Source organism: Cololabis saira, chromosome 4 (genome assembly GCF_033807715.1).
Source record: "Cololabis saira isolate AMF1-May2022 chromosome 4, fColSai1.1, whole genome shotgun sequence".
NCBI lineage: Eukaryota > Metazoa > Chordata > Actinopteri > Beloniformes > Belonidae > Cololabis > Cololabis saira.
This window is the reverse complement of record NC_084590.1, coordinates 7,604,827-7,631,803: the sequence shown is the minus strand read 5'-3', so window position 1 is coordinate 7,631,803 and position 26,977 is coordinate 7,604,827. Positions and strand designations below refer to the sequence as shown.

Below are 26,977 nucleotides of genomic sequence, written 5' to 3'. Positions count from 1 at the left end.
GTTTGCCTGATCTGCCTGACTACCCGGTTTGACCCCTGCCTGCCTTTTGACAAAGATTAAAGCCTCTTGGACTCTGATCCTGCCTGGTGTTGTGCATTTGGGTTCTCTGTCCTGTCTGAGCCGTGACAAGGTCACAGAACTCAATTCAATACATTTGAATCCACTATTCATGTCTATGACTAAACACACTCTCCATAGATGCTTCTCAGAGAGCCAGAGCAAGACTCCTCTTCTCAAACTCCACAGATGTTCAGGTGGCGCTGACAGATCTCCATCCAGTGATGATAAAAACAACTCAGAGAGGAAGCAGGTCGGCCTGTTGGCTCATGTCAGGATGTAGAAACGAGTCCTCATCCAGCGATTAGACAGAACCGCAGAGTGGGCGTCTGTGTTCCCACCTGCTGTCTCTGACAATCCTCTCAGGCATTAAGAGCGTGTGTGTGTGTGTGTGTGTGTGTGTGTGTGTGTGTGTTGGGGAATCCTTGTGTATTTAAGAGGTTTAGAAAACAATGGGACAGGGCTGAGATGCAAAGACAATGTTTTGTTTCTGACATTCAAAGGAACTTCGATTCATTTTGAGACAAACATATTTCTTGAAGCAACATTCATAAATGAAAGAATGCAGTAGACATCTTTGAAGCTGAGTGACGATGATCAGATTAATGGCTAGTTTGAAAATGTATTATTATTATTATTAGTAGTAGTAGTAGTATTGTTATTATTATTAGTAGTAGTAGTAGTAGTAGTGGTATTATTATTATTATTATTTTTTTTTTTTGCGTTTCTATTAGACTTTTTCGAAACAGAAAAGCGAAACTCTGAATTAACGGTAAAGGAACCACTGCGGGCGCCGGTGTGTCCATTGAACAGTGCTTTTCTTTGCACGAGCGTAGAGAAACTCCTGCAGAAGTCTGAGGTCAATCCTCTGTCTGGATCTAGAACCTAGTGGTCAGTGGAGGAACCTTTTAGTTCCTGCATGGATACAACTCTGCAGTTAGAAGGGTGGTGGTGGTGCATGGGTAGACCCAGTGGTTCCAGGGATTCCAAGGATTCCTTACATCCGCATAGACAGAAACCTTATTTCCTCCCATCTTGCATGGATACGGCGCAGATGGAGGTGGACAGAGTTTCCTGTTCCTCCCCGCTTCTCCCATCACTCCCAGTCAGCCGCCCAGTGGGCCTCCCAGCAGGACTGTCTCCGTCCCAGCAATCCTCTTAGCTTTGACCCCCCTCTACCAGGACCACCACCACCAGATAATCCAGTCAGGACACGCACGTTCAGGGGCGGAGCAGGGGTCCCAGCCCAGCGGGGCCGAAGCAATCTTGATGGGTCTAAATATTCCTGGTAAAACATGATCGCTAAAAAAGAAAAATGCCACAAATCATCCCCTCTGACACACAACCACAGCACACAGGCGACACGGTCAGAACCATCACATGAGGTTTCAGCACCATGGATTTACCAGTCATTATGTCAAACCTAATTATAAGCCTAATGCAGACTTTAAGATATTGGTATCAAACTGGAGATAAAAATCAAATGACATCCAGTGACGTCGGATTCAATACAGCACAATTCAGACACACGTGTTCAACCTGCATGACAACAGTTTACAATGTGCAACGACATGTATTTAACACATTGACTACGTCTACATGCAATTAAAATTGGGGTTAAGGTCAATATTCCGGTTATTGAAACTTTGGGAATAATCTGTTTCCATGCGTGAGCAAACAGGGTTATCCCTGTTTACATGGTAATTGTAATCATTTGGGATATCTGGATCAAACCAGTAACGCACGGAGAACCTCATGATGTAATTCCCGTCATTTCTGCTTCTTCTTCCTGTATCCAAATCTAAAACAACAACAATAACAGCAGCAGGGTGGATAATGAACAGCCCAGTAGTCTACTGGCAGTAGAAGTCGCCTTTTTCAGTGTCTGACCCAAATTCCCACTGTTGGATCCAGACCCTGGTGGTCGGTAGAGGAACTGCAGATCTGGATCCAGACCATAGTGATAAACAGAGCGACTGCATTCATACGTTGCCTTACAAAGAGGAAACACTGGAGTTGTTATGTAGAGTGTTTTAGGGTCAGTAAAGTTTCAAAATGACCAACGAGTCCAGTAAAATGAGAGTAAAACGTTCGGTCCCTGCAGTAAAAACAGAGCAGCCTTTAATTTCAGGCTTCACTGAACTCAAACATCTCTAGTTACACCTGCCAGGACCTTCATGACCACTAACTATGAGGTGCTATTGCCATGGTTACGGCCCTTTTGTTCGGGTGAGAGTGCAGGTGACACTTCAGGCCTGGTTGATCAGCCACACACAGACACACTTCCCACGGTGATTCTTTTTACAACGTGAAAAGAATCACCGGATGTATAAATGTACCCAATGCCGCCCCTCCCTAAACGCAGAACACGCGCTGTGCATAGGGCCTCATCTCCCAAGGGGGGCACATTTTGCGCGAGCACTGCAAAAACTCAAAATCTTATTTTGTATTTATATTTATATTTGTCTTATTTCTAGTTAAAATGTCTAATTTTTAGTAAAAAAAATCTCATTACACTTAAAACAAGACTCATCACTGGAAAAAACAACAATTTTCACCTGTTTCAAGTAGATTTTCACTTAAAATAAGTCGAAAAATCTGCCTGTGGAACAAGATTCTTTTGCTTGTAATGAGAAGATAAATCTTGTTCCACATTTATTTCAAGTGAAAATTTACTTGAAAAAGGGGAAAATTGTCAAATAATAAGTTATTTTTCTGGTAATGACTCTTGTTTTAAGTGTAATGAGATTTTTTTTGACTAAAAATGAGACATTTTAACTAGAAATAAGACAAATATTCTTGTTAAGATTTTGAGTTTTTGCAGTGAGGGGACATATAAGCGCATATGTGCAATGGATGTGCATATGCGCTACCTTGAAGCGGAGGAGAGAGAAGAGACCTATAATCTGATCGCGCAATGATTGTTGTTGAAAATAAAACTTTGTTGCATTTTTTTTCCAGCGGCCCTCATTAACATTTATTGAAAGCCTTGTTAACGCCCTATGCATTCACCTCTGTTGAAAAGGAGTGATAAAATGACCAGTTAGTGGTCGTATATAAGCTAAAGGCTTTAGCCATTGATTGACTTTGCATCCAGAAAATGCAGACGTGTGCATCTGTAAAAGACACACGTGCATTTAGTTCTCCTCTCAGACCTGCTACACCTGCTTTCAGTTTTTTGTGGGGGATTGAGGTGGTGGAAGTTACTTTCTTTTGATGAATAATAGATGGCTATTTGTGACTCAGGTTTGTTTATTTGTTTATTTCAATTTGAAGTTTTTTATTTATTTATTTATTTTTTTTAGTTTGAAGTTTTTTATTTAATATTTAATTATTTATTTCAGGTTGAAGCTTTTTATTTAATATTTCATTATTTATTTCAGTTTGAATTTTTTATTTTATTTGACTCATATAGCCAAACTACAGTATCTATACTTACAGTACAATTATTACTATTAATAAAGGTTGTCAAGTTAAATGGCATGTTGTTATATGGTCATTTTGTACCTATAATACATTTGGGATGGGATGGGCTCCAAATAAAATTTGGCTTAGGGCCCCAATTTGGTCAGGGAACGTACCCCAGTAGTTCACGACGCTCTCATGATCTGCTTCTCTGCAGAGCACCCCGCTGGACCTGATCGAGAGCGGGAAGGGGCTGAAGTTCCAGGCAGAGCGCCCCCACCTGGTGAGCCTGGGTAGCGGACGTCTGAGCACGGCCATCACGCTGCTGCCGCTGCCGGAAGGTGAGGACACTCTGACCTCACGGTGTAAACCCCAGATCAACAGACTACACAGCCTCGTACCCTCACAGGACATTCAGGGTTTCCCTCTCCAGGTTCACTTTGTTACAGTACATCCATATTTATCATTTCAGACCTGCAACATGTCCTATAAAGTTGGGACAATCCATTTTTACCACTTTGTAATGTTTCTATGGCGTTCTGGCGCTGAGAATAACGACTGATGAGAAAGTTTCAGGTGTTAGTCTCATCCTGAAAACACATCTTCCAGACCATCACAGAGTCTGGATGATCCTCTTCCTCTTTGATCTGGAGCACACGGAGCCCATTTCTACCAAAAACCTGGACTACTGACCAGGAACATAAATCAGAGCATCGTCTGCATGTAAACTGACATTTGACATTAATCACCACAGTGTGAGTGTGAGCATGAAGAACTGACCCTTCAGTAAGCCCCGCCCCTTCAGTTACAGGTGAAACCTGTCTCCAGATGTATTGGACATTCTGGTGAGTGAGGAGGGGGACCTTATATTCAGTCCTGGTGGAGACAGGAAGCCTGTGGAGTGAGTCAAGAACAGGGGTGATATGGTTGTGTTTCTGCACTCTCATCAGGATCCTAGCTGCAGAGTTTTGGATGTACTGGAGCCTCCTTTCAGCATCTGGGAGGGTGAGGGTGGGATGGAGTTTGGCGATGTTACAAAGGTGGTAGAAGGAGATCTTGCTAAGGGGATTTATATGGGAAAACAAGGGGGGTTGGGGTTCATTTTGACACCAAGGTTGGTGACAGATGAAGAGAGGGGAATGTTGTGGAGAGAAGGTGATGCTGGTTATGGATGATGACTGGGTCAGGTGAGGGGAGGGGCAACCATGATCGCCTCTGTTTTGAAGCTGTTCAGTTGAAGGAAATGTTGCTCCATCCACGCCTTTATCTCCTCCAGACAGATGGTGAGTTGTGAAGAGGATGACACTGGTGACGGGGCTGCAGCTGTAGCTTTGACATAAAGTTGTGTGTCATCAGCATAGCAGTGGAATGAAATTCCATGCTGGCTGATGACTTGGCTAAGGGGAAGTTAGAGAGAATAAATGTAACTGTCTTTTTCTTGTGTTTCTCACATGGTCCGATTCATTCATCTGGTCTAACTGGTGTTCCTCCCCTCAGGCCGGACCTCTCTGGGCCATGGTCCCGTGGACATCAACATCCAGGGTCCCGGGGTGGCAGCGCAGCACTGTTTCATCCAGAACCAGTCCGGGGTCATCACGCTGCACCCCTGTGGGAACCTGTGCTCCGTCGACGGGCTCCAGGTCGCACAGCCCACCCGTCTGTCACAAGGTAGGACCCGGCTCTGCCCAGAACCCTGATGGGAGGTTCCCCTGATTCTCTCTGGTGTTCTCCAGTTCTCTGGGGGGAGGGGGTTTGGTTCTCTTACCGTCCACCGCAGAACCTCCCGCCGGATTACGAGTCATTTGCATGACGGCGCCTCTGACGTGGGGTGAGAACGCTGCTCTGGTGTTCCTCGTTGGTTTGGCTTTTGAGGAAGTCAAACTTTCATTGTGGCAGTAAGATGTGTGTCACGGAGCGACAGAGCGTCGTGAGCACTTCCCCCTGAGCTACTGAGGAATCGCTCACGTTCTAGCGTCCTTGAAGGAGTCCATGTCTGCGGCGCACATCTCTCTGGACCGACGAAGACACTTCTGTTAAAGTTTAGGAAGAAACGTTTGTAGAGCTGCCCATCAATAGGAATGGGTGATACTTTACCGTTCATGATCTACCGTCAAAAAATTACCCACGGTAAGAATTTGTCATCTCGCGGTAAAAATGATAAATTCCCGTTGATGACGTTTTTGTATAAAGCTGATTTATGGTTCTGTGTTAAATCAACGCACAACATACGTGAAGGAAGGAAGGAAGGAAGGAAGGAAATAAATGAGCCAGAAAGAAAGAAAGAAAGAAAGAAAGAAAGAAAGAAAGAAAGAAAGAAAGAAAGAAAGAAAGAAAGAAAGAAAGAAAGAAAGAAAGAAAGAAAGAAAGAAAGAAAGAAAGAAAGAAAGAAAGAAAGAAAGAAAGAAAGAAAGAAAGAAAGAAAGAAAGAAAGAAAGAAAGAAAGATAAATTCCCGCTGATGACGTTTTTGTGTAACAAACATGGCGGATCTGAGAGCGAGGAGTCATTCCAGTTTTGCAGTACAGGTGTAACTCATTTAATTGTTTTTTATCAATTCAATTTAATTGGTGTAGTTTAGTAGCATTTAGTATCTTTTAGAGCAGTGATTTGGCTCCAAAGACTGAATGTGGTGATAGATTTATAGTTACAAATGTGGAGTTGAATTGGTATTGTTTTTATCGTCATTTTTATCGTTATCGGGATAAATGCCAGAAATTATCGTGATAGATATTTTAGTCCATACCGCCCATACTTACTCATCAAACACAAAGCCCAGAATTTCTGACGTCAAATTTTTTTAAAGCGGCCCACCGGGCAGTGGAACCTGGGACCGAGGGGGAGGAGTGTGGTGTTTGTCCTGGCCGTGGAGCCGTGGACAGGCCCTGCACCTTCAGCAGGGTCCTGCAGGGGTCCTGGGGGTGGGCCCCACCAGTCCACGTGTACTCTGTCCCCCGGGGACTCCTGTGGGGGGTCTCCGGGAGTATGGAGTACCTCAGGGGCCCGTCGGTCCCTCTACGTCCACCCTGACCTGGGACACGCTGGAGGGACTGTGTCTCTCACTGGTCTGGCCTGGGGAAGCTCTGGGTGCTCTGCTCGTGCCACTGCGCCCTCTGGTGGCTGCAGCCGCTCATTACACCTGACAAGCCTCTGCACTGAACCGGGAAATGTGACGTCCTGTCGGGCACGAGCGCAGCTCCGTCAGGGTGGGGTGACACGTCCTGGATCCTGGCAGAGAAACCTGACCAGAGCTATTTATACCCCCCATCCCTACCCACCCCCACCCCCCAGGCGCCGAGGGCTTTCAGGCTGCAGACAAACCTGGGTCCTCCTGCCTGACGTACTGCTGCAGATCTGCTGCTACTCCTCCTCCCAACACCAATGGTGCTTTTCCACTAGCACCTACTCGGCTCTACTCATCTCAACTTGGCCTGGTTTCTTTTCCATAACAATTCAGCACCTGGAGCAGAAGTAGGAGGTTGGAGTGAAGCTGCTGTGACGTATTTGATTGTGTGATCTAAACGGAGAAGACAACACTAAAGATTTAGAACCTGGAGGAGATGATAGATGTGCTGCTGGGTCTATGGCTTGTGTTCCATATCAAAAGTGAGAGAAGCTTCAAGCGGCAACCCTTTTTTTTTGTCAGTTCATCTCTGTGCTGCTGAAAAGTCAGCTGGAGCCGTGAGCATCTATGAAGAGACAGAGCTCCTGGTAGATCTGGTCGTTCCTTATCTCCGTCTAGATCCCTTTTTAATTCTCTCCTCAGCACCAGGTTTATGAACATCTGCACCTCAGAGTTGGATCATGAAACAGACTTTTGCTGCCATTGCCTGTTGAATAAAATGAACAAGAATCCGTCAGTCTCTTTCTCTGATTTCCTCCTCCTGACTCAGACGTCTGACTCCAACCCCCCGACCAATCGGTGGTCTGTAGTGTGATGATGTCAGATACAGCCGACTCAGCAGCTTAGAACCTCGGCAGAATAGTTACAGAAAAGTATCTACTCGGCACGTTAGACCCTAGTGGAAAAGAACCAAACCGAGTGGAGTGGGGCTGAGTAGGAACTAGTGGAAAGCACCACCAGTCATCAAGACTCTCCTACAGACGAGCTAGAACTCTCCTGACTGTCTGATGTCACCAAGTCCGCCTCTTGGCGTCGTGTTAACACCTGACATGACCTTCTTAGATCCTGTGGAAGCATGAAGGGGTACCGGGCTTTGCCCGGTCATTCATTCTCTTGTTGACTTGATGTCATGTAAATAAACATCACAGTGGCCTCAGCCCGCTACGACCGGGACCTGATTATATTTGTTATTCAACGGAGCAGCAGATGCTCATGTCCCGGTTGTGCGGGTCAGGACCGGGTCAGGACCGGGCTGCTGCTTCTCCCGGGAGACTCTAAACTAAGCCCAGCTGAGTGGAGTTGAGCTGAGATGAGCAGAGCAGCAGGTTTATTGTTTATCCTTTATTGGATGGATCCCCATTAACCGCCGCCTTGGTGACCACTAATCTCCCTGGGGTCCATAAAGTACATACAATATTACATAAATGATAACATCTAACACATAAATACATAGTCATACATTCATAGCATAACTACACTTATAATACAAACAACAATAATACACACAGTTATATATGCATAATATCATAATATATTATCACTATAATTATACTAATACACTATAATAGCACTAATAATACCATACATTAGTAATTCATTTAGTTTCATTTTATTCTTTATTTCATTCAAAAAATAAAACAAACAATTCAATACAAATACAAATGTTCATAAATTGTGAATGAAAAGGGAGCAGAAAGAAGAAGAATCTTATCTAATCTGACCCTTTTTCCAAGAAATAAATTCACAAATAACATAAATTAAAAATTTTAAAAACAACAACTAAGTAAATAAAAAACTAAAATAAAATAAAATTACTGCCGTCTATGGGTATGCCAATCAAACTTAACTAACATATTTCATTATATTTACTTTACATACAGGCTTTAATTGTTCTTTTGAATGTAATGTTTTGATTTAATATATTTTCAGTCACTGCTATCATTATAATAATTCTACTCATTCAATATCAGTAATAAATTCCCAGTCATATGGTCTACAGCAGTGTTTCTCCAGCCTGGTCCTCATGACCCCTGTCCTGCATGTTTTAGATCAGGGGTCACCAACCCTGGTCCTCGAGGGCCGGTGTCCTGCAGGTTTTAGATGTTTCCCTGCTTCATTGCACCATGATACAAGTGACTGTGTCATCAACAGAACTATCCAGACTTTGATGACAAGCTGATGACGATGATTCATTAGAATCAGGTGTGTTAAGGCAGGGAAACATCTAAAACATGCAGGACACCGGCCCTCGAGGACCAGGGTTGAAGACCCCTGTTTTAGATGTTTCCCTGCACCAACACACCTGATTCTAATTAAAGGTCCTAATTAGCTTGTCACCAAGGTCTGCACAGCTCTGTTGATGACACAGGTACTTGTATCACGGTGTGCTGAAGCAGGGAAACATCTAAAACATGCAGGACAGGGGCCCACGAGGACCAGGGTTGGGAAACACTGGTCTACACAGCATTAGGTGAGCCTTTAGTCGTTTTTTAAAAGTTAATTTGTTTTGTGAGGAGGTAAAGAGTTCCAGGACATTATTGAACAACAGATAACTGAGGGTTTGAGTAGATTAGTTCTGGAGTTGGAGGAATCAGGTATCCAGAGCATTTCTGGTGTAATGGTTATGTCTGTCTCTAGTATTTAGTAATTGGTTGAAGAAATATTCAGGTGTCTGATTGAATAGGATGTTTCTAAAAAACATCAGGATTTTGTAACTTAGTTTAACTTCAACAGTGAACCAGAAAAGTCAGGAGTATATCAGCTGTATTTGTACGTGTTGAGCAGTGAAGTGCCCGTCTAGCCGCTCTGTTTTGAACCAGTTGCAGTTGGCCAGTAGGTTCTAGTGGGAAAGCCAGAGCCTCTGATGTGCAGCGGCTCCTTTGTGATGACGGTTTTATTACTCATCATAAATGTCTGGTCCTGCCTCAGGTGTAACCTTTGTTCTTCAGACACCCAGGTGAGGCTCAGGTGTGACTCACTTTACAATCAGGACTGATTCATGGATTCATCTGTTCATTCACACTGCAGCGAAGTTGGTTTCAGGCTGGAAATGTGTTGCTCTCTCACTCACTCTCTTCCTCTCACTCACTCACTCACTCACTCACTCACTCACTCACTCACTCACTCACTCACAATTTCAGACTGTATAACCTCTCAAATGTGAAATGTTCCAAACTTTTGAATTAAAAAAAATTATTCCAAAACCTTGCCAATTAATCAAATTCAACTTTTAACTTCACAAACCTTCAGGGAAATCTAGGCAACTAATAATGTTTAGATTGTTTTCAGAAGCTAAAACTTGACTGAACGACCTTGAAAAACTCAACAACAAAAGAAAAACTCAACACTTCAGATTTGTGAGCAAATCTTTCAATCACAAAACATGTTCCTAGAACTGGACACGCCCCTTTCCTTGTGATTGGGCGGAGCAACACACCTGGAACACGCCCACTCCGCGTCCATCACATGGCGCTTTTCCACTAGTACCTACTCAGCTCGGCTCAACTCCACTCGGTTTGGTTCTTTCCCACTAGGGGAAAAAACAGCTTTAGGCGGTGGTACCTTTCTCGGCTCGGCTCGGCAGTACCGTTCCACTCAGCTCTGCTCGGTTCGGTCGTACCATTCCACTCGGTTCCGTTCGGTGGTACTGTTCCACTTGGCTCGGTTCAGTGGAAACTCTTCCAGAACATATCTGGTGGTGAGTGGATAACTGTGTCCGAAATCCTATCCTTCCACCCTAATGAGTAGCAAAAACAGTATGTGAGATTTTTTAGTGCGTCCGAAACATACTAAACAGTATATAAAAAGTATACTTTAGTTTGGCACACTTTTGAGTAAATATCAGTAGTATGCATTAATTTGGACGTACTACTCAGAGGCACACGTCACTTCCTGCCGTTGGGAGGAAGTGACATGTCACAGCAGCAGTAGCAGCACCGCTCCACTCTTTCCCCTTTATCCTGGCCCAAACAAGATGACATTATATAATATTATTATATACCAATATTATAATATTAATATTATATAATAATATTATTATACTTAATATTATACTTATGACATATACGTATCACTTAGCAACCAAACGCCGCTGCATTGCATTGTGGGAAGTTTCTGCTCGGCTAGTGTCCATCAATCCACACTAATACATTTCTCCGAAATGAGTATGGATAGTATTATTGTACTATTGTTTATAGTACTATTGTGTACGTACTAATGTTTCGGACGCACTAAAACATCTTGCATACTCATTTTGCATACTCATTAGGGTGGAAGTATGGAATTTCGGATGCAGCCCCCTTGTGGATTGATGGACACTAGCTAAGCAGAAACTTCCCACAATGCAATGCAGCGGTGTTTGGTTGCTAAGTGATACACAGATACGTATATGTCATAAGTGTAATATTAAGTATAATAATATTATTATACAATATTTATATTATAATATTGGTATATAATAATATTATATAATGTCATCTTGTTTAGGCCAGGATAAAGGGGAAATAGCTGAGCGGTGCTGCTACTGCTGCTGTGACAGGAGTTGTTACCATGGTAACAACTCCCCCTCCCAACGGCAGGAAGAGCCGTGTGTCTCTTAATAGTACGTCCCAATTAATGCAGACTACTGATATTTACTCAAAAGTGTGCCGAACTTAAGTATACTTTTTAGTATATATGGTTTAGTATGGCATTTCGGACGCACAGCATCATGTTTCCAACCTGAAGCCAACTTCAGCAGGTCCCAGAGCGTCTGCCTGACTCACCCCCCCAACACACACACACACACACACACGTCTCACACACACACACACACACACACACACACACACACACACACACACACACACACACACACTCCCCCTCGTCTGCGGGAGACAACAGAGAGCGTCCTCCCTCTCTCTCTGGGGGAGACAATGGCCATGTATCCAGCTCTCACCGGGGGCTGATCCGAGTCTGAGCGGGATTCTCGCCGCAGCGGCGGACTCACTCAGCGGCTACACGTGCCTCCGCGGACCGTCCTGGGCGAACACCGTCGGGGACGGATTTACCTCTAACCCCCCCCAAAACCCGGAGACGACACACACGTGGGGGTTTCAGGGACGCGGCTCTGCTCCACATGAGTTAAAGTAAGTTCCGCGGTGGTTTGAGCTGAAGCCTGATTTATGGTTCCGCGTTAAAACGACTACGGCGTAGGATACGCGGTGACGCGCACCGTACGGCGCGCGTCTGCGTTGGTGTGACGCGGAACCATAAATCAGCCTTGAAGCGGCTCTGCGGCGCCTCACCAAACTCTATGGAAAAATCTGCTATTTTTCACATTTAAACTTTTTTTAGTAAACCACCCGTAACTATCAATAAAGTGAGATTATTTTTAAGTAAGTACAAGACCGTGTTTGGTTCGGCATACATTGAACAACGCTGAGCTTTTAGAAACGTATTTTAAAGATGTTTCTGCAGTCTCAGTCCTCGCACATCACCGGTGTTCCCTGTGACGGGCTGCTAGCGATGCTAACACATAAAAAACGATGTGATACTTGGACAACACTGCTTTTAGGATTATTGTTTCAACCGAATTTCTCCAATGACTGTACTGACACGAAGGAGCTTCTTTGATCCCGGTTAAAGTGGACGGATCATGCTTTACATCGAGGGAACCTGAAATGGGTGGAATTGTTGAACAGAGTTTCGGACTGTCACTCTGGGACGAGCAAAATGACCCGCTTTAGCGGAGACAGTGTGATAAAACACATTTTCTGACATTAAGACCATTTATTTGGATGTTTTAAATAATTTATTACTTAAAAAGTATCACTTAACACTTGGTTTAGGGTTATGTAGGTCTGAAAACATGCAGTTCAGTGAACTGTTCATGTTGCAGGGAATTGTGATGTCACAGACCGAGACCAGAGAATAATTATCCTCATCTTCATAGTTTTACCCTCAGCGGTTAAGAAAGTCCTTTTGAATTGAATGTATCTTAACTCAGCACCACATGATGCTGCTGTTGTTGTACCTGTGAAGTGACATAAGGGTGGAGTCGTTTCTGACACCCAGAAAGTTTTCAGATGAGGAAAAGCCTCGGAGAGTTAACGGGGTAAAAGCATTACTTTCTGCTGTTATACGGCTCTTTTAGAGGAGGGGGGCTGATGACGGGGGTCTTCCTCCTCCCAAAGCAGAGCTGGAGCTCGGTGCTGCACCGTCTGAGGTGTTGAAGTTGTAGCATGAGGCCGTAAAATGAAGTGGTGAAGGATTCTCTGTCCAGGATCTGTGATGTCACAGTTCCCTGGACATCTGAACGGCGCTTTTAGGAGCAGTTTCCTGTTTTAGAGTTGCTCCCTGTTTCATCACCAGAACATTGGAGTCATCGTTGTGAACCGTCCCCTTTAATGCTGCGGTGTCCGGCCCCCGGGTTCCCAGAGCCGGGTCCCAGCCCCCCCCCCCACGTGAGATCTGTTTATAGACTACAAACATAGAGACCCCTGCCAGACCTGCAGATGCCCCCCCGACCCGGTCTGGCATGAGCAGACCCCCCGTGTCTGTCTACTGTTTCACTGCTATTCCTGGAGGCCAATGTGACCTGAGCAGCACCGGTGGCTGGAGCTGGGCAGAGCCCCCCCCACCGGGTCCCCCGGGCCCCCGGGGCCAGCAAGTCTACCGGAACTCTCAAACCCAGAGCCGCTGAGCCACCGGTCCTCAACGCCTACATCTGGGATGGCTCACCCGCTGCCGGGTCACAGCAGCGTCTCTGTGGAGATGTTACAATGAAGTGGTGGTATTGGGTGCACCTAGTACTGGAGTTGAGGGGGGATGAGGGGGGGTGAGGGGGGATGGCATCCCCCCCTGAAATAAAAAACAGTCAAAATCATCCCCCCTTCCCATCCCTTATGTCATTTCATCAATGAATGTGGTTTTACTGATATTACAACATTTAGAGTCATCACCAGAAAAATAACACCAGAAAAATAACACCAAAAAAATAATGTTTTTTCACCTGTTTCAAGTAAATTTTCACTTGAAATAAGTAGAAAAATCTGCCAGTGGGACAAGATTTATCTTCTTATTACAAGCAAAAAAATCTTGTTCCACTGGCAGATTTTTCTACTTATTTTAAGTGAAAATCTACTTGAAACAGGTGAAAATTGTTGTTTTTTCCAGTGATGAGTCTTGTTTTAAGTGTAATGAGATTTTTTTACTAAAATGAGACATTTTAACTGGAAATAAGACAAATATTTTCGTTAAGATTGTGAGTTTTTGCAGTGATCCATGTTACTTATCCTGTGAAGGACAGAGTCATATTGATAAGTTCAGAAAACTGTTTTTTATTGTTGTGTTTTGATGTATTTGATGTAAGCCCAGTGGATATTTAAAGCTTACAGAAGGCTGCATTTAACTGCTGCTATGTCATTCCTGCAGTATTTCTGCAGCTGTTTTGGTCACTGCTATTATTTGTAATATATTATATTATTTGTAATCAGCACAAATTATCTGTCCCCATATGATAAAATCCACCACCCCCCCTGATTTTTTTTTTTACAACTTGAGTACTGGGTGCACCCCAATAAAAGTGAGGCCCCACCCAGAGAAAGGACCAGTCTATGCCCCCCACCTGGACGTTGTGATGAGTGTCCCGCGGACCGCCTGCTGGACCTCACGGTTCTGGGACCGGTCTGGGTCGCCCCGGGGGTCCGGCTCTGCAGGGACACCTGCTCTCTGGTAGGAGGACGGCGGTCTCTGAACCGGTGGGCCTGACCCGAGAAGAGCGAGTCCGGACTTCTGCACCTCTGTAGAACCTCATATGTCCCTTTAACACACGTTGGGCCCAGTGGGGTCACTCACAGCCCCCCCCCCCCCCCCCCCCCCCCGGGGTTCCCTGTGCCGCGGCGTTGGTCCGGCACGTCTACTTCCTGGATCTTGCCTGCAGACCCCCCCCTCCCTCTGGTATGCGGCTCCTTGTTTGACAGCAGTCATTGATTAACCAGTGCGGTTGACTGTAATCACCCGTCGCCGTGGCAACGGCCAGCTCAAGCCGCCGTTGTGGGCGGGTCTCTTGTTCACGCCCGCGTCTGTGTGGCTGGCTCTCCAGGGGGGGTTTCAAGAGATTCAAGAAGATTCAAGATTCTCTTTATTGTCATTGTAACAAGTGCAACGAAAGGTAGGGTGCAGGCCTTCAGTACAACAAAAAACAGTGCAATATTTTTTTTTTTTTTAAAGGTTTTTTTGGGCTCTAGTGGCCCTTTATTGGAGATGCAGACTGGAAAGGGGTAGAGAGAGAACGGGGAAGACACGCAGAAAAGGTGCGCGGGCTGGATTCGAACCCGCGACCGCTGCAGGAGGAGGACTGTAGCCTCAGTATATGGCCCGCTGCTTAAACCACTGCGCCACCGAGCGGCCAAAACAGTGCAATATTAACAATAAATATATAAAACAATATTAAAAAAATATATATATAAAAACAATATACAGACTTAAAGAATGTTTGAGGCATTTATGGCTCTGACAGCGGTAGGGGAAAAACAGTTTTTGAGTCTGTTTGTCCTGGATTTGATGGCCCTGTAGCGTCTTCCTGACGGCAGTGGCTCAGACAGGTCGTGGCCCGGGTGGGATGATCCTTCATGATGGTGTTGGCTCTCCTGAGGAAGTAAGAGCCGTGAAGGTCCACAAGTGTGGGTAGAGGGTTAGCACCTATGACCTTCTCAGCCATTCTGGTGACCCTCTGGAGCTCTTTCCTGTTTGCCACTGTGCAGCTAAAGCATGTGCAGAGGCAGTAGGTGAGGATGCTCTCCATGGTGGAGCGGTAAAAAGACACCAGCAGTCTCTGCCTGATGTTGTTCATCCTGAGGATTCTCAGGAAGTGGAGTCTCTGTTGTGCCTTTTTTACCACCTGTGTGGTTTCATCAGGGCCGGCTCCCAGGGGGGGTTCTGGTTCTGGGATGCTGGCCATGGGGGGGGCGCTGGGGTCTATCCGTTCTTCAGGGGTGCAATGAATCAGGAACCTTCTAGCTGTGAGGCAGCAGTGATGTCATCGTGGTGGTGGTGAGGGGGACAGTGAGGACGCGTCCCCGCTAGGTGAAAGGGTTGATGTGAGCCCCCCCCCCGGTCCTGGCTGGCTCCCAGGGGCCGGGCAGAGAGGACGTGGTGCAGAGCACTCAGCCTGATGAGTCTTCATGATGGATGCTGACGGAGGAGGTCAGTGAAGGTGACCCCCCCCCCATGGGTGCATCATGTTTTCCAGCAGGGAGGGCCCACAGCCGGGATTAAGTCTCCACCGCAGCTGGTTCCTCTGAGTTCAGCCGGAGACGGTTGTGGACCGGTGAACCCCGTCTGGACACGCACCCCCTTAGTCACATAAGCGCCGAGCAGGAAACCCGTAAACGGAGCGTGAAACCTGTTCGAACCCTGAGGTCATCACACTACACTTGTTCATTTTATTCCACAGGTAATGTCAGCGTAAAAGTCTGTTTCATGATCCAACTCTGAGGGTCAGATGTTCATAAACCTGGTGCTGAGGAGAGAATTAAAAAGGGATCTAGACAGAGATAAGGAACGACCAGATCTACCAGGAGATCTGTCTCTTCATAGCTGCTCACGGCTCCAGCTGACTTTTCAGCAGCACAGAGACAAAAAAAGATAACTGCTCACTGCAGACTAAAAAAAAATAAAAAGCGTCACTGCTTGAAGCTTCTACACTCTCATTTTTTAACTTGATATCAAACACAAGTCACAGATCCAGCAGCACATCTATCATCTCCTCCAGGTTCTACTTCTTTAGTGTTGTTGTCTTCTCCATTTAGATCACACAATCAAATACGTCACAGCAGCTTCACTCCAAGGAAAGTGGAGTCGAGATGAGTCGAGTTGAGTCAGGCTGAGTAGGTACTAGTGTAAAAGTGCCATAAGTATCTGAAGAAGTTCCTGTAAAGGACAGAAACTGTCAACATGACCAAACCCTTGGACGCTTCCATGAGGGGGTTTTACAGACGTGTTGATGATCCGGTTTAGCGCTAAGCTCACGTTTCCTTTTGCACGTCTCTGGCAGCTGGACGGGACGTCGTCGTGCTGTCTAAAGTCAGCTGGTTTGCAGCTGTTGCCCAGACCCTGGTCCCTGCCTGGACCCCTAACGGGAATTTAAACGTTGAACTGTTTCAGAACCGCTTGAGATCAGGGGTGATGATGCCAGCGGTGAGACAAATGTCAAGAATGATTTTAGGACTTTGGATCTTTTTTTGTCCTTACGTCATTAAAGGTACGATGGATCCACTTGGGTCGTGATGTAGCTCCCTAGAAACGTCCAGACCTCTGGCTCCTCACACTCTACTGACCATCTGGAGGGGGTGCTCACTGAGCTAGGGACGCTACCGGAGAGGGTAGAGGAGTCTGGATCTGGACTCTAGTGGTCTGTAGAGGACCTGCAGGTCTGGATCTGGACCCTAGTGGTCTGTAGAGGACCTGCAGGTCTGGATCTGGACCCTAGTGGTCTGTAGAGGACCTGCAGGTCTGGATCTGGACCCTAGTGGTCTGTAGAGGACCTGCAGGTCTGGACCTGGACCCTAGTGGTTTGTAGAGGACCCCTCTACAGACCACTAGGGTCCAGATCCAGACCTGCAGGTCCTCTACAGACCACTAGGGTCCAGATCCAGACCTGCAGGTCCTCTACCGACCACTAGGGTCCAGATCCAGACCTGCAGGTTTTAGATGCAGTCTGAATGTTTGGGTGGTTTCCTGTGATGAACCTTTTGTACCGTTGTTTAATCAGCAGTGATGCGGTTCTCCAGTAGAAGTGACTTGTGTTCCTCTAGAGCAGGGTTCAGCAACCCGCGGCTCTAGAGCCGCATGCGGCTCTAGAGCTGCGCCCTAGTGGCTCCCTGGAGATTTTTCAAAAATGTTTGACCTTTTTTTTTCCTTTTTTCTTTTTTTTCTCTTTTTTTCCCTTTTTTTCCTTCTTTTTTTCCTCTTTCTCTTTTCTTCCTTTTTCCTTTCCTTTTTAATCTCGACATTTTTTTCTCGAAATTTTGACTATTTCCTTGACCTTTCGACTTTTTTCTCAACATTTCGACTTTTTTCTCTCGTCATTTCTCCTTTCGTCATTTGCCTTCATTCTGAGGCTGATACAAGACTTTTCATTTTTTGCGGCTCCAGACATATTTGTTTTTTGTGTTTTTGGTCCAATATGGCTCTTTAACATTTTGGGTTGCCGACCCCTGCTCTAGAGCGTCTCCAGGTCTGACGGAGTCAGGGGTTGGTCTGGTTTCACACACGCTGCTGCAGGTCCAGGGTTGAGCTGCTGGCTGTGAGTCAGGAGGAGGAGGACAGAACTCTGGAGGAGGACAGCCTCGCTGGTGCAGCTGACGTGGCTCTGGAGACACGGTTACCTCCAGACGTCCTACTCAGCACGTCCTTGTTTTCCTGCTCCGAGGCCAAACATCGTCAGAAGTATTAACAACTGGAAAATGCTGCTGCGGAGCTGTCCTGGAGGGACGCTGGAGGAGGTTTGTGGAAACCACCTCTACGGGATCATCAAGTGGAAATACCCAGGAAACTGGGTCTGGCAGTCCCGCCAGTGATCCCACATGCTCCAGTGATTATGGGTTCGGTGGTGTTCAGCGCCACCGCTGCACCGACTCAGCGTAACGTGACCCGGTTGGAGTTGACAGTAAAGAGTGTTTACTGGAAACCAGCCAAGCAAACGGCTCCATCAGGTCCTGCTCCCGTCCTGCTCCTCCAGACGCATCGCGCCAGCATCCCTCCTAACCAGAACGCTGCTCCTGCAGTCTGGTGTTTGGGTAGAAGACCCCCACCAATAAGCTCTGCTGGGGTCTCCACACCCTAGAGGCTGGGTGGGGGGTTGGGGGGATGGTGGTCTTCTACGGCCATCGCTGGTGTCGCTGCGCAAACTAGCTTTACTTTCTGGTTGGGATCCGAACAGCCCACCAGCTAGGAACCCTCTGGACCTAGGAACCCTCTGGACCTAGGAACCCTCTGGACCTAGGAACCCTCTGGACCTAGGAACCCTCTGGACCTAGGAACTAGGGCTGAAACGATTCCTCGAATAATTCGAGTAATTCGATTACAAAAGATCATCGAGGGAATTTTCTCTGCCTCGAGGAATCGTTTAATTTTTCAGCTCAAAGCAGGTATTTCCCCCGGACTACATTTAATGCGGCACAATGCGCTGACGCCACGCACGTAAAAGGAAGAAGAAAGAGGAGGGTATGTTTGGTTTTAGTAACATCATGCTCAGGCAATGAGTTTGCAATGGCCCAGACGGGAGACACATGTAGCTCAGTGCTTAACTTTTATTTTTAATCCTCTATATTCTTCTGGTCCGTTCTCCTTTAATATGTTCCCCCTCTAACCCGGTACATACATAGGTTCCTCTAAACATCTGTTCCCGCTACAGTTTTAACTAAAAGAAAAGGCAGAAAATGTCAGAAAAATAAAAACGTAATAAAGCTAACTGGGTAGTTTTCAATTTTATCTCCGTAGTCATTCATGGATAAAACATCAAGCAGCACTGGAGCCTAATGTGCTCCAATACAGCAGGATCAGAAGTTTATTATGAACACTGCCAAAACTCTAACTTAAAACTTAACTAGAACTTAAAATTTGCTTGACACAAATGAAAGTTCAATTGAAACACGTGGAAAAAACACCCAACCTTTTAAGTTGTGTGTTATCAGGTGTAATGGCATTTTTAGGTTAGAAATAAGAACATTTCTTGGTAAGATCCTTAGTTTTTTGAGTGAATCAGTGAATTTGGTCGACTGGTGTAAGTTCAGGGTTTTTAAATGCACAGCCATGAACCTACTGGATTATATAATTTAGTCTTAGTGATGTCAATTAACATCTAACATCTATGTATATTTATAATTGCTCTTTAACTAAACAAAAATATGTTTTATCCGATTAATCAATGGAATTTTCAGTAGAATACTCGATTACTAAAATATTGGATAGCTGCAGCCTTACTAGGAACCCTCTGGACCTAGGAACCCTCTGGACCTAGGAACCCTCTGGACCTAGGAACCCTCTGGACCTAGGAACCCTCTGGACCTAGGAACCTTCTGGACCCTCTGGACCTAGGAACCTTCTGGACCTAGGAACCCTCTGGACCTAGGAACCCTCTGGACCCAGGAACCCTCTGGACCTAGGAACCCTCTGGACCTAGGAACCCTCTGGACCCAGGAACCCTCTGGACCTAGGAACCCTCTGGACCTAGGAACCCTCTGGACCTAGGAACCCTCTGGACCTAGGAACCTTCTGGACCCTCTGGACCTAGGAACCCTCTGGACCTAGGAACCCTCTGGACCTAGGAACCTTCTGGACCCTCTGGACCTAGGAACCTTCTGGACCCTCTGGACCTAGGAACCCTCTGGACCTAGGAACCTTCTGGACCCTCTGGACCTAGGAACCCTCTGGACCTAGGAACCTTCTGGACCCTCTGGACCTAGGGACCCTCTGGACCCCTCCGCCTCGTGTAACGGAGAAGTTCCTGGTACAGGAGGCTGAGGTTACATGGAGACTAAGGGCCAGTCCCAATCCCCCCCATGTCCTACTTTTTAGCCCTTCCCCTAAATTTTGCACGTTCCCGTGAGGGTTGTGGTGTCCCAATTCCTCTTTTCATGTAGGGGTAGTGGACATAACGAGGGGTAGGGGGCATCAATCTAGCCCTTCACAGTGAGGAATTTCAGATGCTGACTCACCGACGGAGGGCCTGAGAAAATTTCGCAGAATGCTTTACGTCATCATTTGCATACTGAAAAACATGGCGGACATTTCTCATTTTTATAGTGAATAAAATCAATATTTTGAGTTAGTTTCTGCATAAAAATGCGTTTTGATTACAGTTCTAGTGAGAAATATATATTTTACTTTCATAATATTCATTCAGTGAATGTACATAATCACTCGCTTGCTCGTTGTTGCGAAGTATTTTCAGATCTCGCCAGAATAAAGGCTGATTTATGGTTCTGCGTTACACCAACGCAGAGTCTACGGCGTAGGGTACGCGGCGACGCGCCCCGTACGGCGCGCGTCGCCGCGTACCCTACGCCGTACCCTACGCCGTACCCTACGCCGTACCCTACGCCATAGGCTCTGCGTCGATTTAACGCGGAACCATAAATCAGGCATAATGTGAAGCTGCAACGTTTTCAACCTGATCTCAAAAAAATTGTGAAATGCCCAGGACCGCTTACGTACCCGAACGTAAACCACGCAGTGACGTAGAATAGAAATACGGTAGAAATAGAAATAGAAAGCCTTTATTATCATTATATTTCTACAATGGAATTAGGCAGCAGCTCCGTCAAAGTGCAAAACAAATGCAAGACTATATAATCACTGGCGCTGTAAGGCGCCTGGAGGAGGGGTCTGCCCAGAGTCCAGACCTGAACCTGGCGGGACCTTCACAGAGCTGTGTAGAAGTGAACCTCCGTTGCCACGGTTACTGAAGGACTGGGTGGTGGTTTCGGTGAGGACGGTCTTGCACATCCTCTGAGTCTTATCTCCGTAATGAGGCGTTTCCTGCAGAGACAGGATGTCAGGGCGAGGCCAGATTACGCCTCACTCAGCGGGACTGCAGATCCGGGACGGAGATTCACCGTCAGAAAGACGCTCCCGCAAATCCCTCTGACTCAGGACCAAGCACCAAGGAGAAAAACTGATGAGAAACTGATGACTGCGGCCTTCAGTGTTGTGCAAGTTCCTACTTCTCGGGAACTAGTTAAAAATAGTTTAAAAATGAACAGTTCACCATTTTCACTTTGAACTAGTTCAAAATTAGTTCATTTCAATATTTTTAGGTGAGAAATACGAATGTAAAGCCAGACTATCATAAAACTGTTCACTGTATGCAATCATGTATTATACGGAGTGTTAGGGCCATGCAGCAGAAAAAATATTTGAGAGGAAAAGATTTTTTTTTATTGTGCACTTCGAGAAAAAAGTCACTGTCGAGATTAATGTTGAAATACAATTTTGTGAATAAAGTGGAAATGTCTCCTCTGGCCCATCAAATTCAGTTAGGAGAGCGACTGACAGAATTTAGACTGAATTTCTTTGTCACTGAAGCCGATTCTGAAGTACAGTTTCACCAGTTCATCTATAGGCCTACGAGGTATTTTGTAAAGACAGTCACATGCGCGTTTGTTATAGTCTCAGAAGGTTGACTTTATGCTCAACATTTCGACTTTCTTCTTGAAAGTGTATAATGAAAAAAAAAATCTTCCTCCTCTTCCCCCCTTTTTATTTATCTCCTGCCTGGCCCTAATACTCTTCCGTATGTATTGTCCTCGTGGCTTTTCAACTTTACTCAGAGGCTTTAAATCTCCAACAATGTGGTCCATTATCAGTTTGTCTCCCTGTTGCAGGTAAATCCTCCCCCTGAAGGAGCAGCAGGGACTGGGGTGGTTTGGGGCTGTTGGGTCTTCTTGGTCTTTCCTGATCACTTTGTTTGATTGTTAAGGACTTGCAGATATTTTCTCACACTGGACGGATGCTTTAACTCCACATGACGTTTCAAATGTGAAGTTGACGAGGCGGACGCTCTGACTTGTTTTCTCAGCGCAGGTGGACATAATTTGCACAGAAAGGTTTAGATTTTTACCATCTGACTCTTTGGGAGACTAAGTGTAAAATTCCCGCAGATAATGATAAACGGATCATCATCTTACGGCTCGCTGACGCTGCGTCTGCATCGTCTCTCTCTTCACTGGTCATGTAAAGATGCACCAAGCTCGGGCCACTGTTGCCATGGAGATGGTGCCTGTTGCTATGTTAGTGTGCACTGCATTGTGGGTAATGTAGTGTGAAGTCGTCGTCTTGTCTAGTATTTTAAATGTGGTGAAATGTATTCTGTAATAATTGGACCTAAACAGTGAAGCTGAAACTCGCATCCAAATTCCAGTTCGTGATCTGCAGATCTGAACAAGTTCAAGTTCTTTATTTGCAAATAAGTTGCGTTCAGTTCCACATTCTCACAGAAAAGAACGTGTTCAATTAACGCGTTCATTTGAACTCGTTCATGCACACCTGCTGCGGCACGTTGGCTGCCAATCAAAAGACAACGCCCCTAATTATACATTTGGATGATTCACATAATTTTACCTGATGAAGTTCATACAATTCCCTGTACAGTTTATATGACGTGACATGTAACCATGGAGACCAAAACAAGCACACCAGACTGTAAATATGTTCACTTCTGCTGTGAAGTTGGACATTTTAACCTGCAGGTCTGGATCTGGACCCTAGTGGTCTGTAGAGGACCTGCAGGTCTGGATCTGGACCCTAGTGGTCTGTAGAGGACCTGCAGGTCTGGATCTGGACCCTAGTGGTCTGTAGAGGACCTGCAGGTCTGGATCTGGACCCTAGTGGTCTGTAGAGGACCTGCAGGTCTGGATCTGGACCCTAGTGGTCTGTAGAGGACCTGCAGGTCTGGATCTGGACCCTAGTGGTCTGTAGAGGACCTGCAGGTCTGGATCTGGACCCTAGTGGTCTGTAGAGGACCTGCAGGTCTGGATCTGGACCCTAGTGGTCTGTAGAGGACCTGCAGGTCTGGATCTGGACCCTAGTGGTCTGTAGAGGACCTGCAGAACTGGATCTGGACCCTAGTGGTCTGTAGAGGACCTGCAGAACTGGATCTGGACCCTAGTGGTCTGTAGAGGACCTGCAGAACTGGATCTGGACCCTAGTGGTCAGTAGAGGACCTGCAGGTCTGGATCTGGACCCTAGTGGTCTGTAGAGGACCTGCAGAACTGGATCTGGACCCTAGTGGTCTGTAGAGGACCTGCAGAACTGGATCTGGACCCTAGTGGTCAGTAGAGGACCTGCAGGTCTGGATCTGGACCCTAGTGGTCTGTAGAGGACCTGCAGGACTGGATCCAGATCCAAGCCGTGTAGACTGTGTCAACTTCCACACGTGAGACGTGAAAGTAGAAGTTGTGGTTTTGTAAAGAGGAAAACTGTTGTTGAAGATCCGTGTGCTTCTCTTCCAGGCTGCATGCTGTGTCTGGGCCAGTCCGCCTTCTTCCGCTTCAACCACCCTGAGGAGGCCTTCAGGATCAAGACCATGATGCCCCAGGGCAGAGGCCTGTCCCCCCGAGCAGGTAACACCCAACACCCCGGCCTCCGGTCCAGGGAGGGGGGGGTCACAGGTGGAGGTCTGTGCAGCGCAGGCTCCACATCAGGGTTTGGGAGGGAGGCAGTCCAAGACCGGGTCCTGGATCTGGTGGTACAGCAGAGCGTCAGCAGAGGCTAGATTCTGGTCAGGGTGTCACGTTATCTGACTCTTTTAAAAGCGTTTTATTTCCTTCCGAACCACAAGAGCAGCTGGAAACTAAAAGTATACTGGAAATAAATATTTAACTACCTCATAGACCTCTTTTTCACGCTGAGAATTAAGTCGCAGGCATTTTCAAAAGTTAGTTCCTCGTCTTTTAGTCCAACTTGTTCTTCTTTGTTCCGTGGAAGCATGTTAAAATGAGCAGGAACTCTTAGTAGATGGTTCCTTCAGCAGTAACTGATGGAGGTCTGATGGAGGTCTGATGGAGGTCTGCAGGGTCTGATGGAGGTCTGATGGAGGTCTGATGGAGGTCTGCAGGGTCTGATGGGTCTGATGGAGGTCTGATGGAGGTCTGATGGAGGTCTGCAGGGTCTGATGGGTCTGATGGAGGTCTGATGGAGGTCTGCAGGGTCTGATGGGTCTGATGGAGGTCTGATGGAGGTCTGCAGGGTCTGATGGGTCTGATGGAGGTCTGATGGAGGTCTGCAGGGTCTGATGGAGGTCTGATGGAGGTCTGATGGAGGTCTGCAGGGTCTGATGGGTCTGATGGAGGTCTGATGGAGGTCTGCAGGGTCTGATGGAGGTCTGATGGAGGTCTGATGGAGGTCTGCAGGGTCTGATGGGTCTGATGGAGGTCTGATGGAGGTCTGCAGGGTCTGATGGGTCTGATGGAGGTCTGATGGAGGTCTGCAGGGTCTGATGGGTCTGATGGAGGTCTGCAGGGTCTGATGGGTCTGATGGAGGTCTGCAGGGTCAGATGGAGGTCTGATGGAGGTCTGCAGGGTCTGATGGAGGTCTGATGGAGGTCTGCAGGGTCTGATGGAGGTCTGATGGAGGTCTGCAGGGTCTGATGGAGGTCTGCAGGGTCTGATGGAGGTCTGATGGAGGTCTGCAGGGTCTGATGGGTCTGATGGAGGTCTGATGGAGGTCTGCAGGGTCTGATGGGTCTGATGGAGGTCTGCAGGGTCTGATGGAGGTCTGCAGGGTCTGATGGAGGTCTGATGGAGGTCTGCAGGGTCTGATGGAGGTCTGATGGAGGTCTGCAGGGTCTGATGGAGGTCTGCAGGGTCTGATGGAGGTCTTGAGGGTCTGATGGAGGTCTGCAGGGTCTGATGGAGGTCTTGAGGGTCTGATGGAGGTCTGCAGGGTCTGATGGAGGTCTGCAGGGTCTGATGGAGGTCTGCAGGGTCTGATGGAGGTCTGATGGAGGTCTGCAGGGTCTGATGGAGGTCTGCAGGGTCTGATGGAGGTCTGCAGGGTCTGATGGAGGTCTGATGGAGGTCTGCAGGGTCTGATGGAGGTCTGATGGAGGTCTGCAGGGTCTGGTGGAGGTCTGATGGAGGTCTGATGGAGGTCTGCAGGGTCTGATGGAGGTCTGATGGAGGTCTGATGGAGGTCTGATGGAGGTCTGCAGGGTCTGATGGAGGTCTGATGGAGGTCTGCAGGGTCTGGTGGAGGTCTGATGGAGGTCTGATGGAGGTCTGCAGGGTCTGATGGAGGTCTGATGGAGGTCTGATGGAGGTCTGATGGAGGTCTGCAGGGTCTGATGGAGGTCTGATGGAGGTTTTGAGTTCTCCGTATGTCTGTCTGGGGTGGATCTGCAGGAACTTCCACTCCTGAGAAGATGGACAACTGTCCTCTTCCACACTAATGTGCAGCAGTTGCTTCTCTGAGACCAGTGCTGATGTCTTTTCCTCCTGTAGTCGTGTGTAATCGCCAACGGATGATTGTTATCGAGTTTTAACTCGGTCCTGGCCGTTATCGCTGCCTGTGTCTCCGCTAGAGGACCTGTCGTCTCCATGGTCCTTAGAAACCCAGCTGTGTGTGTGTGTGTGTGTGTGTCTCCTCCAAGCGTAGCTCCTGGCCGCCACCAGGGGACGGGCTCTGGGTTCAGGCCGGCCGCTCGGCCTGCTGGGAACTTCCTGCACTGATGAAAGCCTTCCGTTGTTTAGAAACGTACCAATTATGCATTCTTGCGCTGCGCTGAGATGAAGCCCGGTTCCACCCCTCCCAGGATAAACGGGGGACGTCACATCAGATGAGGACCGTTTTGAAACGAGCTCTCGTTATCTGTCTCGCCAAACCCACATAAACTAAACAATCTTCAACTTCTTCTGTGTAAACTTGGCTGTGACGGAGTTTCCTTGACCTCGTTATCTCATTTCTGCTCCGTTATAAACGCGGGGCTTCAAATCAAAAATGTCTTTGCAGATTGTCAACCAGAGATCTTTCATGCTTTTCTTATTAGTTAAAATACATCCACGTGTGTTGCATTTCCGATCTACAGCAGTTATTTCAAACAGGGAATTCTAACCATGATTTAATGTGAGAGCGGTGTCCATGAAGGTCTACGGAAGAGTATTAGGGCCATGCAGGAGAAAAAATATTAGAGAGGGGGAGATTTTTTTTTTATTGTGCACTTCGAGAAAAAAGTTGAAATGTCGAGAAAAAAGTTGAAATGTCGAGATTAATGTTGAAATACAATTTTGAGAAAAAGGTTGAAATGTCGAGGTTAATGTTGAAATACAATTATGAGAAAAAAGTCAAAATGTTGAGATTAATGTTGAAATACAATTTCAATAATAAAATCGAAATTTCGTGGATAAAGTTGAAATTTTGCCCTTTTTCTCAACATTTCGACTTTTTTCTCAAAATTGCACTTCAATATTAATCTCGACATTTTGATTTTTTTCTCAAAATTGTACTTCAATATTAATCTCGACATTTCGACTTTTTTCCTCGACATTTCGACTTTTTTCTCGAAGTGCATATTGAAAAAAAAATATTCCTCCTCTAAAGTATTATTTTTATTTTTCTCCTGCCTGGCCCTAATACTCTTCCGTATACTAAACAATCTTCAACTTCTTCTGTGTAAACTTGACTGTGACGGAGTTTCCTTGACCTCGTTATCTCATTTCTGCTCCGTTATAAACGCAGGACTTCAAATCAAAAATGTCTTTGCAGATTGTCAACCAGAGATCTTTCATGCTTTTCTTATTAGTTAAAATACATCCACGTGTGTTGCATTTCAGACCTGCAGCAGTTATTTCCAACAGGGGATTCTAACGATGATTTAATGTGAGAGCCGTGTCCATGAAGGTCTGAGTGTTGGAG

The 26,977-nt window shown here is 46.5% G+C and overlaps 1 protein-coding gene across 13 annotated transcripts in view; it reads left to right on the top strand.

The window, feature by feature from the left end:
* The window catches only part of phldb1b (pleckstrin homology-like domain, family B, member 1b), a 139,230-nt gene that overhangs the window by 50,769 nt on the left and 61,484 nt on the right, over positions 1-26,977 (top strand). For 12 of the 13 annotated variants that reach the window (XM_061718721.1, XM_061718726.1, XM_061718725.1 and 9 more), the window contains exons 3-5: positions 3,680-3,803; positions 4,960-5,130; positions 23,577-23,687. In XM_061718721.1, the coding sequence (XP_061574705.1) occupies positions 3,680-3,803; positions 4,960-5,130; positions 23,577-23,687 (406 nt within the window). Of the gene's footprint in view, positions 1-3,679; positions 3,804-4,959; positions 5,131-11,414; positions 11,709-23,576; positions 23,688-26,977 lie in introns of those variants that run through there. The other variant, XM_061718733.1, reaches the window with a different exon arrangement.